This window comes from Tympanuchus pallidicinctus, unplaced genomic scaffold (genome assembly GCF_026119805.1).
Source record: "Tympanuchus pallidicinctus isolate F22 unplaced genomic scaffold, pur_lepc_1.0 scaffold22, whole genome shotgun sequence".
In the NCBI taxonomy this organism is placed as follows: domain Eukaryota; kingdom Metazoa; phylum Chordata; class Aves; order Galliformes; family Phasianidae; genus Tympanuchus; species Tympanuchus pallidicinctus.
Window position 1 is genome coordinate 41,683,792 of NW_026294739.1, and position 13,645 is coordinate 41,697,436.

At 48.4% G+C, this 13,645-nt stretch overlaps 1 protein-coding gene across 4 annotated transcripts in view; it reads right to left on the reverse strand.

Annotated features, from left to right (window-relative positions):
• WDR59 (WD repeat domain 59) overlaps nucleotides 1-13,510 on the reverse strand; it is a 47,542-nt gene extending 34,032 nt beyond the window's left edge. For all 4 annotated transcript variants that reach the window (XM_052685252.1, XM_052685251.1, XM_052685254.1 and 1 more), the window contains exons 1-6: nucleotides 13,386-13,510; nucleotides 9,574-9,623; nucleotides 7,591-7,726; nucleotides 4,164-4,249; nucleotides 3,264-3,344; nucleotides 1,327-1,364 (exon numbers count right to left, since the gene is read on the reverse strand). In XM_052685252.1, the coding sequence (XP_052541212.1) occupies nucleotides 1,327-1,364; nucleotides 3,264-3,344; nucleotides 4,164-4,249; nucleotides 7,591-7,726; nucleotides 9,574-9,623; nucleotides 13,386-13,439 (445 nt within the window). In that variant the 5' untranslated portion in view covers nucleotides 13,440-13,510. The remainder of the gene's footprint in view (nucleotides 1-1,326; nucleotides 1,365-3,263; nucleotides 3,345-4,163; nucleotides 4,250-7,590; nucleotides 7,727-9,573; nucleotides 9,624-13,385) is intronic.
• Between the last annotated feature and the right edge of the window lie 135 nt (nucleotides 13,511-13,645).

The following is a 13,645-nucleotide window of genomic DNA, read 5'->3' on the forward strand; positions in this document are numbered from 1 at the left end:
GCCAATATTTTCCAAATATTTTAAGCCATCAGAAAAGTGAGAGACCTGAATGGATCTCACAGCCTGCTGCTATGCCTTCACAACTTACCTCCTGCTGCACAGTGAGCAGATTCATCCCGTCAGTCTGACAAAAAGCTAGTCCAGAGGAAAGAGTTGCCAAGAAGCTGCCACTTGACTGAGTTGATCCACTCACTGAAGGGTTCACACAAATGTCTGAACTAGCACTAAACAAAATCAGACGTGGGAGGAAGGAGGCTCTCTGGGGAGCTGAGTACTGGGCTTGCTCAGCTGACCTATGAAACCTCACCCCAGGCACCAGAACAGAGTGCAGCCTGTCTCTGATTCAGTATGATTTTTGCTGCTTCTCGCCAATCCAGAAAGGTTTCTGCACTGCTGTGGTCGAGAGGTTTCCCAGCTGGGAGGGATGGGGAGCCACTGCAGATGTGCAGCCAAAGGAGATCGAAGCAGAACACGAGATGCACGTGACGAGGACTGCTGCAGCACCAGGAACAACAAGCCAGGAAAAGGACAAGTTTTGCTTCTCATCTATACCTTGCTCCACTCCAACAGGCTGCTGGTCAGGATGGACACAGCACTTGCCAGCAGGCAGCATCACAGGTGGCCAGACTGGGCACTGCCAACAGCCATGACAGCTGCCTTTCCAGAGTGACTACAGCTCATAGAAAGCATCTTCACGTCGTCGCTGCAGCTCCCAGCACACTGAACGTGCTACAGTGAAGCACCCAGCCAGGGGCAGGCTGGGCAGCTGGCAGCATACCATACCACTGCCTGGAGCATGGTTTAGGTTCTCAATTCAATCAAACATAAAAGGAAAGGAGAAATTGCAGACAAGCAGCACAGAAAAGACAAGCAGTGTGGTTAAGCAGGGTAGAAGCTGATCATATTCAGAAGGCACACGTGCTGTTTGACTGCCCTGCTGAAGGTTCTGGGTGCTTAATTTTATCAGTCTTTCACTCCAGCTTTTAAACAACCCCAGTGAGTTCCTTTTCTCTTCCGTTTCCATGCCAAAAACCCCACAGCTCCAGCAGGCTGGCAGGCAGCAAAGGAATGCAGAAGCTCTTTTCACCCACCCCTAAAAAGCAGCAGCACAAGGAAATTTCTGCACTTCACCCTTATTTCACATCCCTTCTGCATTCTGCTCCTCTAATAGGAGCTGTGAACTCCTCTTGGGCTGCTCCTACATAAGACAATCACCCATGGTGGCATTTCCACTATGTTTGGCCTCAGAGCATGGGAAAAAGGGAGAAATAACAGCAGAGGCACACAACACTGACCTCAGACATCACACACCCACAGCATACTTACCTACTGCAGAGAGCGAGACTGTAGGCTTCCTGGTGTCTCTGAAACACAACACGGATAAGGTGAGGACCCATGGCACAGCCTAGCAAGTCCAGCCTCTCCAGAGAGCTCCTCACTATTCTAGGATTAATTTTATTGTTGCCTCTTGGAATTTAACACATCTTAACGCTACTACGCTTACTTAAGTGGTAAATCTAGAACTGAGATATGCCACATTAAATGAAATAAACAAGGAGGTAACCAGCTGAAGGACATCAGCCATTATTGCCAAAAACACAGCAGCACAGTTAGGCCCTAGGATGGAGATGTGGGAAGAGAAACACACGAACAGGGTGGCATGCTGCTACTGGGCAGGCAAAGGGAACACTGGGCTCACTGAGGTGTTGCTGCAGGAGGCAACAAAACAGCCTTTCCTAAAAGGAACAAACAGAACTGCTGAAAAACTCAGCAAAAGCTACTGCTGTGTTTGCCAGGCCCCGGCACACCTTGATTGGGGGCAGACGGAACAGGGACTGCAGAGCAAAGACTTCATGTCCGTGATATAGTAACAAAATTAATAGGAAATAAAGCCAGCTGCACAGACAGATCAATTTCTGCAGTGGTGTAAGCCAGTGCGGCACCATGACAACATGCAGCAGCTGGGACATGAATCTAGGCAATAATTCAACACCTGACATTGCTTATCAGGAAGTTACCTGCCCTTCTATGAAAAATACCACTGGAAACAAGGAAAACTGCCTTCAGCTTGCTAGGCTGCTGTAAAGCTGAACGTTGTCTGAAATGAACCACATCTCTCTCACTCAGAATTTCTGTCTAATCCAAAAGTTTTTTTGGATGAAAAAGTAAAAGGGGAACTTCAGCTACCCTTCCTGCAGGGTTACCTCCCTAGGGCTTCATCAGAGACAGCTGCTTCACCAGGATGTTCCTTTGCTGGAGGCCAGCAGCCTTTGGATCTCACTGCCCCCAGGAAGCTGAGGCATTATTAGCACACGTGGGATGTTCAGGCTGGTCAGAAATCATCTGAGCAGGCATTTTTTGGGCAACTGACACAAGCAAAGACAAACTGCTGGAAGGGCACAATGGAGTTAAATCAAGGCTTCCGATACAGCCTTCAGAGACCTTTTTTTTGCTTGATACCAAGGTATTATGGCAGAAAAAACACAACTGCCAGTTTTTCTCTCGCTCTGTCTCTTAATTATACATTAATAATGCATTGCCATTCTCAAGCACCATTTAACCAAGGATGTAAGTGCTTCATAGGAGCTAAGCAAGCCTCAGGGTACCCTGGTGCAGTGGGGTTATGTAATTATCCTTCTATTACAACTGTGCAAGGAAGGCAGAGAGGAACAAAGTGACTTGCCAGGGGTCATAAGTGCTGCTGCATGGCCAGCAAGGCAACCCAGGAGTGCCAATGCCAGCTCCTTGTTTCTTAGGTACAGAAAATGAGGTTTTAACACCGGTGGGTTTGGACAGATCTGTTACTGTGAAGTAACGCGTGATAGAAAGCATCAGGAATCCAAGGAAGTCACAAACAAGAAAAGGTTCCTGACTACTGCTCCCACCACTGAGGGAGTGTCAGCCACAGCCACTGCATTTAGAGGAAAACAACTTTGGAACCATGAAATGATGCTCATTCATCAAGCTAAAGGGAAAAAAACGTTGAGGAAAATGTCTGGGTTTCAGGAAAAGCTTCCAAGGAAAGATCTGTAGAAGTTAGGGAGAGAAGCCAGTTGGTACTGCTGCCAATCAGCAGCATGCCTGTTGCTTAACCATCAGCTATGTGTTTCCCTTCATTGACTCTGAGCTGGCCTTAGAGCAGGGAAACAGAAGCAGTTCTTTGAGACTATGGGAAGTAAATGTAGACCCTGCAAGCATGGCCATGATTTCATGGAAGTGAGTCCAATGATTTCCCTGAAGTGCAGAAGCATCTGGATTCTTACTTGATGTCCCAGATGTAGATGTATGTGTCAACAGAACTGGTGACCAGCAGGTCTGGTTCAAACACTGACCAGTCCAAGTCACTGCAAACACAAAGACATCGTAAGTCAACAGAGAAAGGCATCGTTAGCAGCTGTGTCTTGCAAGCTCCAGTACATTTATTTGACAAACTCACAGCTACTCCATGACTTCTACTCAAACTTTTCAAGTAAAAAGCAAGATCTTAATCATTTCTCTAGGTAAATTCCAAGAAGCACTGAAATGCTTCTAAGTAAATTCCAGTGAAACATCACCCTAGCACTGACTTTATAGCTGTCCTGTGTGCTCTCTTTCCTCCACAGGAAAAGGCACAGCACCTTAGTGAACTCCCCCTTATCACACATTCTTGGCACCAACCCTTGGTTCTGGAAGGCCTCCCTGTTGGGCTCACCAGGGATACAAACAGCCTCCAGGCAGCCCAAACAACTGCCTTTTCAATTTGCTGCCATTACATCCTAAAGTCAGGAGCTGGAGTAAGACAATGCCACTAAAGTGTGCCCTTACTACAGGCAGAGATCTCTATCTCTGAAGCACTACTAACTCACTGAGAACTTCATCTTTGGGATTATTTGCTTTAATTCAGCTGCTACCACAGAGAAATGTGGCTGGGATTCAGTTTAATAAGCATGCTGCTGTTTCCCCAGTGATGGCTGTTGCTCATTACAGGGACTGCAGCCTCAGGCAATGACACTGGAGCTATCGAAGGCTGAGCTAATATACTGGGCAGAGCCACTCCACATCTGCCAGCTCCTCCAAATGGGAAAGTAAGATGGGGCAGGAGGGACTATGAATAAAAAGAATAAATGAATAGACAATGAATAAAAAGCTCAGAGCAGAGCCCACAGTGTTCACTTGTTCCTCACCTGATCACACGTGTGTGTCCTTGCAAGGATGTGCAAACTTCCCCATTACCTTCCTTCCACTTATAAAGGTCAACTCGCTGGTTGCTCTGAAATACAAAGGGAGAAGTGAGATTGTGCCAGGCAAACAAGGCAGGACAGGAATCCACATGTCTTGACCAGGTTCCCTTCCCTTTGAATATCCTGCTAGCAATCATTCCCACTGTGAGTAACAAAGCCCTTGCTTGACCTAAAGCAGAACAAAGAGGAACATACAGGCTGCAAGGCCCCTCAAAAGCCTACGCTCTAATTATATCCACTTGAAATTGGAGATAAACAAGAACAGGAGAAAAATCACACTGCAAAACAATTCCACAAACTGATATTCTCAGAACTCTTATTTCTTAACAACAAGCTGTAACTGCAGGCAACAGGCAGGCACATTCTTCCTGCAGGAGCAGCCTGGCAGCCTGTTCCTGCTCACAACCAGTTTTCAGCAAGGGAGATGATGGATCACCACTGGAACTCCTCAGCTCTCCCTCGATTCCCTTCTGCAACAATCAGGGCCGCTGCCAAATGAGAACAGCACAGTCTGATGGTTTCAGGGTCACCTCCTGAAGGGTACTTCCATTTTGCCAGGTCAGGGAAAACTCAAAGATGTAAGTGCTTACCACTAACTATAAACCACAGGAGCAAACTTGATCAATCAATGACAGCGTTATTTAGGGTTTCTTTACTCGTCCCAGGAATAAATCCTCCCTCAAACACAGCCACACCATTACTTGAAACTAGACATTGTACTTTAAGTTCATGTTCTGCCCTACTGAAAATTCACTGCAGCCCAGGCCAGCTCTCACTTTTCTGGGACAGAAATTGCCTTTCTGGGTGCATACAGAGTTCCGAGCACAGCGGGTCGTGAGCCATGACTGGAAATTCACAAAGAAGAGCCAAATCAGAATATCTCTAGTTGGAAAGGACCCATAAGGACCACTGAGTCCAACTCCTGACTCCACGCACAGAACCAAATAACAGGATTTTAACATTTCATTTGTGTTAGTCCCTCATTTCCAAGTGCACAGGCAGACAGAGGTAAAGATAATACAGAAGAGACAAATCTTACATTTTGTGGCTTTTTTTTCCTACCCCAAGGCTGTTTCTCAAGAGTTTGAACTAGCAGACAGATAAAACACTCCAGCCTTCCCTGAAATGGGAGGTCTCCTCCCAGCTCAGCAATAATATAACTGCAGTTCTCTAATAGCTCACAGCAGGGCTACAGAGGAGCTTGGGGCAAGGAAAACTGCTTGCATGTTTCTCACTGAAAGAAAGACTGAAAGGGGTAGAGTGAATTTCAGTGGGATTTGTCCAGGACTCCAGAGCTGATGCTACAAGATAAGAACGTCCAGAAGTTTCACAGGCTCTTAGTGGAATACCTCATGTAGGAAGTACTGCCTGTAGCACCAGGCATGGCAGGATGACAGCTCCTCCCACCAGCAGCACTCTCATGAAAGTGCTTTCAAAAAAGTGCTTCTCATGATAAGAATCAGCATATACTTCCAACAATTTAATCACCCTCCTGTTCAAGCACTTGCGACCACACAAAAGGAGTAACAAGGATCTAGAATGGAAAACAATAGCATTTCTGAAACAATGGCTTAGAGTCCCCAGGAATGAGCCAGAGGGCAGACAGAGCCAAGCACAGCAAGAGGACCTGGTTCTGTTCTTCTGGAAATAAGTCAAAGAATGAGAAGCCCTCACCCACTCACCAGGACAGGTTTCCCCTCTGACTGCACCACCTCCAGTCAGCTGCACTGCAGACAGCGTGTAGCTTTCCTCAAGCAGGAGGGAAGCCTTTTGCATTCCCTTTCCACCCACAGTGATGCAGAGGTGCAGCACATGGCACGCCTGAGCCGGCTCCATGTGGCAGCCTCAGCAGAGGACTCAGAGAGGACTGAAGGCCAGAAGCAGCACAGAGCTGAATGCAAGCTAAGTTAGCCTTCCCAACATCACTACAGCCCTGTAGGTACAGCCTTATGCAAACACATCCACACCGCCTCCAGGCCTGACCTGGGACACAGACCTGACACCTTCCACTTCTAAACGAGGCAGGCTAAATTCTAGTCCTGGGACAAGGCCAGACTGCATCAGGATCAAAAAGCCAGCTAAGAGCAAGACTGTTAAGGAAGTGATCCTGATCCAAAATGAGAAAGCTGCCTGGTGTTGTCTTGGGGGTTTGGTATCCGATGTGCATCTGCTCCCATTCACAGGAAGGTCCTGCTCATAAGCAATCACTGACTATTGCTCTGACAGGCTGTTTGAGAAGAAGCTTTCCTGCTCTACTCACAACCTGCACAAAGCATTCCTTGTTTGGTTTTGCTTTTCATATGCCATATTCAGAAGTGGCACCAAAGGACACTGCCTGGCAAGGTTTGTTAGCCCTCCACTTAGAAGATGACAGCTGCTGAAGGTGCCTGAAAGATGTCAGTCATATACCAAAGCTGGGAGGACAAACACTGGGGGCCAGGGAATGTCAGAGGGCAAAGCAAAAAAGGCTGCTAACTTGCAACACTGGCCCACTTTAAAGACCATCTTTCATTTCAATAATAGCTAGTCCCAAGAAAAAGGAACAAAAATAATCTTCAACTGAGTTTTCACAAAATAACAGAAGAAACCTCCTTACTTTCTTGTTTCAGGACTCATCTATAAAAGCAGAAGCAACTCAGCAAATGTATCTCATCATGACAATAGGCTGCACCCAGCCAGTAGCCATCAGGCCCAGGACTGCAGCAAAGGTTGCTGCTGGCAGCTGAGCATGCTGCGTGAGCAAGCTACATAGCACCACTGATAGACATCAGAGCTAAGAACTGCACTCAAGCCTCAGATGACCATTAGATGAGCACTGTTTAAACACGGCTTGCACCAGTGCTTCTTCACACCAGCTGATTTATTTCTCCACACGTTTAACAAAAAGCCCTTGCCTTTGGTCCCTAATTGTTACAGTGCTGAGCCAGTATTGACTTGTGCTATTTCCAGACTGCCTGGTGCACCGCAGCCCACCAGGAAGGCAGGGAGGCGAAAACAAAACAGCACAGAGCAAGAAATTCAATAAGCGCACAAATCTCATAACAGAATGCAGGTTAGAAACAGAACAACCCCTCCCCCTTCCTTCCTTCCTTCCTTCCTTCCAGAACAGGACTATTTGGATGCCCGATTTATCTGGCAAGGTGCTTTATAAAACACAAGGAAGAAAAACTAGATTCAGCACTTAGTGACCAAGCAAGCCAGGCACCTCACCTCACTAGCCATAAATCAGAATTAGGCCTTGGTCCTGCTATGGGACTTGCAGAGGCATGCCAACGTCAGCTCCACGCTGCCTTCCAAGCGTGCAGAATTCCACCCATAGAAAATAGGGGCATGGGATGAGCTCTACTGCTTTTAAAGTGAGTGGACTCACCGAAGCTGCAAAATAGTACGCGTAGCTGTCGTGTGGGTTCCACTGCACGGCCCCGATGTCCCACTTGCTCTGCCGGGAGATCTTCCGATGGCCCTCGGTTGGTGCATCCAGGTTGACTATGTAGAGGAAACGGCGGCTGCAAGGCACAGACACAGACAGGTGGCATGGCACAGGGCTGATCCCAAAAGCCCAAGCTCTCGAGGAGCTTACAGCCAAGCAGAGGAGCTTCACAAACACGCGAGAGCCCTTTCCTAAGAACGCTACTTTTGATAACTATTCCAAACAGACAACAGTTAGAAAAAAATACAACAAAAACACTGAAGATCTGTACATGCAACAGGCAGCTCAGACTACAGAAAACTTCCTGGACAGCAAGCACGGGGAAACGGTGCAAAGGCATACAGATACACTTTGCTGGACTAGAGCAGTAGCAGAGAGGAGGTGGCTGAGGCTGGGTGCACACAGCACTGGCTGCACAGGAGCCAGCTGCACCCTGTGGAGGCTGATCTGAACAAGAGCCAACAGCCCTAACAAGCGTGGCTGAGGGTTTTCACACTGCGATGTCTGGGGGCTTCTGCAGGCAGTACAAGCAGAACCACACACAGCTAGCTCAGCTGCAGCAGTGTATGAACGTGGGTGGACGCAGCACTGCGCTGACCTGGTTATATTGCTGACCTGAGCCAACTCTATATGCAGAAGAGAGGTGTCTGCGTGCTGCTGAACCTGTGCTCTGCTTGCGGCTGGACATGGCCAACTCCCCATAAGCTAGGTGAGACGTTCCCTCCACAGTGTGATTCATTTCTCAAACAAGATAAAGCTCCCAGAAATAACTGTGAGCTCGCTGAACTCTACTGGAAGGCCAGTACGAAAACATATGGAACTGTGTATAATTAACCACATCAGCATCACGTGTGTCAGCTGCGTGGTGAGCGTACAGCTGCTCTGAGCACGGAGTTCTCCCAAGAGAAAGAACACAGAGAACACCTCTGCTGCCCTTCCGGAACCAAGTCCCCAGGGCAGGGCTCCCCGCTCTGAAGAGTGAAGATGCTCGTATGCACCTTTAAAAGAAAGGAGGCAAATCCTGAACAACTACTGGAGAATTCTGAAAAGCAGCTGGTCCTGACAGTGAATAGCAGACAGACTGCCTTCAGCACACTGCTGGCCCAAATAAACTTTAAAGTGGGTGGGTGTGAGGAAGAAATATGAAGTTAGGCCCAAACCAACTGCTCAGTTGCTGCTCCTGTGCATGCACAGCATGGACGAAGGGCCAGGGCTCTGCATGGCATGGAGCTTCTATCAGCAGAGCCACAACCAACACAAAACACACGCAGTCCCTTGGTGTCTCCCTTGAATCCCATTGCAAGTCCTACAGCTGATTTATCAAAGGTAGAGAGACATAAGGCAAAGAGACTAGCATGCAGGAATACATTACTGTCAGATCAGCTCTGCTAATACCTCATGGATGGAGGCGACAACAGTGAATTACGTAAAGAGAAACGGGAAAGCAGAGGGTAGAAAATAAGCCTGAGAAAACTAAGGCAGGGGGTGTTTGGCTCCTCACAAGCATCACCTTGCACTGAATCCATTAAAGTAACAGATCAGTGACAGAGAGGAGCTTGGCTCCTCTCACTAAGCACACTATGGGGGTCTTTGGGGCAAATTTTATCTTAAGCAAATGACAGTATTTATTTCAAACAGAACCCAAACAGTGCTTTCTCACGCCTCACCTCCCACAGAAGATTTGGGAAAGCATACATCAATAAAGCCATAGCAGCATTTGATTTTGTTGTTGCTCATGTCTGTAAACCGCGTCCCACTGGACATGTTCCCCAGAATCCTCTTTGTGAAGCTCCTTGAACAGAATTTGGCTGCACCTTTCCAAAACAATTTATCAGCCCTTCAGCTGAGGGTCAGCCTGAAGGTTGCTGATTTGGCTTGTGGAAGTGACTGTCACACATTTCTAATGGGGATTGTCACACTCACCCTGAGAGCACTGCATGCTGTCCCAGGCAGTCCACTGACATAGCAGTCGCCTGTTAAAGACAAACAGAGAACAAGACTAAATTACACCTGTCAGGTCGGCTTCTTAGTCAAACACACAGCTTTGGGGAGGAGCTCGGGAAAACCTGCAAGCTTATCTTCAAGGCATAAACTGCTCTAAGAGTCAAAACTGGTATATCTCCGGGGTGGCAGAAGTAACAGCCCTTAAAGGACCACGGATGGGTGACAGGATGCAACAATTGATGTGGGGATGCAGGACAGAGAAAATATTCTTTTCTAGAGCAAATAGAAGACAAGATGTGGCAAACACCATTTCAGGCACTCGTTTCATTCCCACTGCTCTGGCAATCACTGCTGATGCCTTTCAATCAGCAATCTCACATAATCCTTATTAATCAACCTCTGCTCCTGCTCAGGGGCTTTCTCAGCCTCTCTCCTGTCGCAGGGCCAGATTTAATTACATATGTACAGGGAGATAAAAGTGCAGCCATTTGCGTGTGGCTGGTCTCCAAACAAGGGACGGCTGAGAGGCATCAGAATTTACTCTTGTGTAGGAGGCTGAGAGAGAACTTCAGCACCACGAGGAGAAAAAACAACAACAACAAAACCCAACCACCACAAAACAACTGTTTGAACGCCATCACCCTCCTCTGTTCAGAATGGCACTGGATGATGGAGATGAGCTCGTTTACTTGCCAACAGAACAAAGGACTTGAAAAACCGTGCAGCTCGCCCCATAAACATAGATATGCTTCAAAGCAGTTCTAAGCGTTCACAGCGCAAAAACAGAACATGCCCCGCGTTCTTCAAGCTCACTGCTGTCGTCTTCAAAGCTAACTCTGAAGGCTGAGCAGGCCTCTGCTGCCGTTGGTGGCTCTGCCAAGTCCACTGAGCACAGATTCAGCCAGACTTTGGGATGTCCCACAGCTGCGCTTACAAACAGCACTGAAGTCAGGCAATAAGGCAGTCCTGCTCCATTGCAGTCACAGCTGCCAGAGGATTAACCATCATTAAAACCTGGTTTATCCAACCAGCACAGGTGGAAGGCTGCATCACTTGCTTGCAAGTGCCTCAGCTGAGGGAGAGACAGCTGCACCGTGGGGCTGTTCTTCACTGGAGAGCAGAGCTGTACCTGCACCCCACCAGACAAGTTTCACTACCTCTGTCACCCTCGTAGGAAGTAAATCTAGTTTTCCAGCAAGGTTTTCCTCATCCTAAAACTGAGATTCTAAATGAGCAGGCAGTTTCTAAATCTCTAGATGGTAACCAGGTAATTCCAGCTTCCTAGATTTCCCTTGTGAAACAACAAAGTGGGTTATTAAATTTATTTTTTAAAAAATAATCACACAGGACAAGGAAGTTTTCCCAGATGTTGTGTATTTTTCTTGTGATGAATCAGAACGAGGATCACTGAACCCACTACTGGAACCAGAGCTTTCTCCTGTGATGAAGTGCCCATCAGCTGCCATATTTCACACAGATTTGGCCATCTTTCCCCAAACTGGAATAACACCAGTCAATTTAAAGTGAATGATGGCTTTGTATACAAGTTTATTTCTCTACTGTTGGCACCAGAATCTCATAAATCCTTATAAAGAGTTTTTAATAATGAACATTGCTAAACTGTTTTTTTTCAGGCTCCAAACATCATAAGACGTAATGACTAATTAGAATGAAGTAAAAACCTTCATGTGTCAGGTTGCTACTATTTGGGTCACAGATAAAATCATTTTATGGCAAGATCTTCCCTACAACATTACAGTCTCTTATCCAAGCAACAGGGGAAAAAAGAAAAATAAAGCAGCTGTCAGACACATTTGATGTGCTTTGCATATTGACATGTCAGACTTCGCAGCACAACTTCCCAGACAGGGGAAGTTGAAATGGAACAAACCAACCTGAAACTGTTGCTTTATCCTAAAACAAAATTGGACTAGCTAGAATTATAGTTTATGAGTACCAACTCTTTGAATAAGCACATCTGAAAACCACCTCTGAGCCCACAGTGCAAGCAGCATCTCAGAATTTCAGAGATGTCACCTGTAGCCAATATTGGCCCCAAGCTACCCTACCATTTTCAGCAAAAAGTGTTGCTGGTTGGGTGCTGCAGCTTTCACACAACACTCTGGCACGGAAAATAAAGGTCACTTCTTGCAGACATGTCACATCTTTGACTCTTTGGTGTTGTGCCTGTTTCCTGGTAGGGATGTTGGAGACAGCATGGTCACCAGGCAGAGCTCAGGGTCTGTACAGAAGGTAACAGCTGAGGTGTTTCAATTTCTCAAGCTCAGGTTTCAGAGGAAAAAAAAAAAAAAAAAAAGCTCTAACCCAAATACATAGAGAAGTTCATCCTGCAACCAGCAGCTGAGCAGCCCTGGACACTGCAGCTCTCTGGTTTCACATGAGAGCACAGGCAGGTCAGAAAGATCACGCCAGAGTAAACCAAAGTGACCAAAATACCAGCAATTAGCCTCCCTGCTAATCATAGAATGACCTGGGTTGAAAAGGCCCACAGCGCTCATCTGATTCCAACCCCCTGCTGTGTGCAGGTCACCAACCAGCAGCCCAGGCTGCCCAGAGCCACATCCAGCCTGGCCTTGAATGCCTGCAGGGATGGGGCATCCACAGCCTCCTTGGGCAACCTGTGCCAGTGCCTCACCACCCTCTGGCTAAAAAAATTCCTCCTGATATCCAACCTAAAACTCCCCTGTCTCAGTTTAAAACCATTCCCCCTTGTCCTATCACTAAAGTATGCACCAGCAGCACAGCAAGACTGCAACCAACTGCTGCAGAGGGTTGAAACACCTGTTCTTCCCCACTCCCCTCCCACATGCAAGTCATTATGAACAAGCAACCAAACCATGAGGCACATATCTCCTGAGCCAGATGTAACCTGAATCTCCTATTTGGGGGTAAGTACCTTCATATCTCAGCTTCCTGAAAGCAAATGCTCACCAACAGACAGGACAGCTTTACACATTTCATCCAAGAGGAAAACAAAAGCAATGTCAGGCTTTTCAGTGCAGAGCTGACAAGCTCTGTTAGCTTACAGAAGGTAGACTGGGTACAACGTGCAGGATGTAAGGGCCTGGCTGGGAATGGTGAGCACAGAACTGGCACTGATCTGGGACGTGAGGAAGAACAGAAGATGACTGCAGACTTATTGTTTTCTGGGTTTCTTGAGCTCACCCACCAGGCTCGGCTCTGTGAGAGAAAGGGCAATGCCACAACAAAATGCTTTCCCACAGAACGGTTTCTAAGAGAGCACACAAGCAGAGCCTGAAGGGAGCGCTGCTACAGCCTGCAAACACAAAGCTAGAGCTGGCCTCTCTGCTATTTCAACCCTAACCTGCTATTCCTGCTGACCTCCCTACACCCAGCGACTCGATTGCAGCCAGCAAAGGAGCTGCGATGCTCTCAGAGGAGGAACAGGGAGAGGGGTGCGGGAAGTGGGAACGCCTGCAGTAAGGCCCGGAGCAGAGCTAGAAAAAACGGACACGTTTAGAATCAGTACTGGCAATAAAGCGCCTCACGGATTAATGCGCTTCCGCACGAACCGAACCGACGACAGACACACCGCAAACCCACGAGGCCGTTCGCTATCCCTACAGCCCGGCTCGCAGCCCCGCACTGCGCTCTCAGAGGGGGGCACAGCGAGCAGCCCGTAGCGGGCCCTCCTCAGCAACCCCGCGCCCGCAGCACTTCGGCCCGGTCCCAGCCGCCAGGCACAGACCGCACGGCACGGCCCTGGGGCCCGGCGGGGCGGGAGCTCGCGCTGCTCCTCAGGGCCCGACCTGGGCGTCGCGGAACTCCACCACCACATTCTCGCTGCTCCAGCGCGCCGCCATCTTAGGCCGCCCCAGCAACGCCCCGACGCCGGCCTCGGCGGGGCGGGAAATGAGGCGGGACCCGCGGGACGCGCATGCGCGCCGCGCGCGGCCACCCGGCGCGGGGGCCGCTGGGATTTGTAGTCATTCAGCGCCCCTCTCCTCGCGCAGCCCCCGGCCCGGCGCCGCAGGGAGGCGGTCGGGGTTCCGCGCGCACACCGGGACTC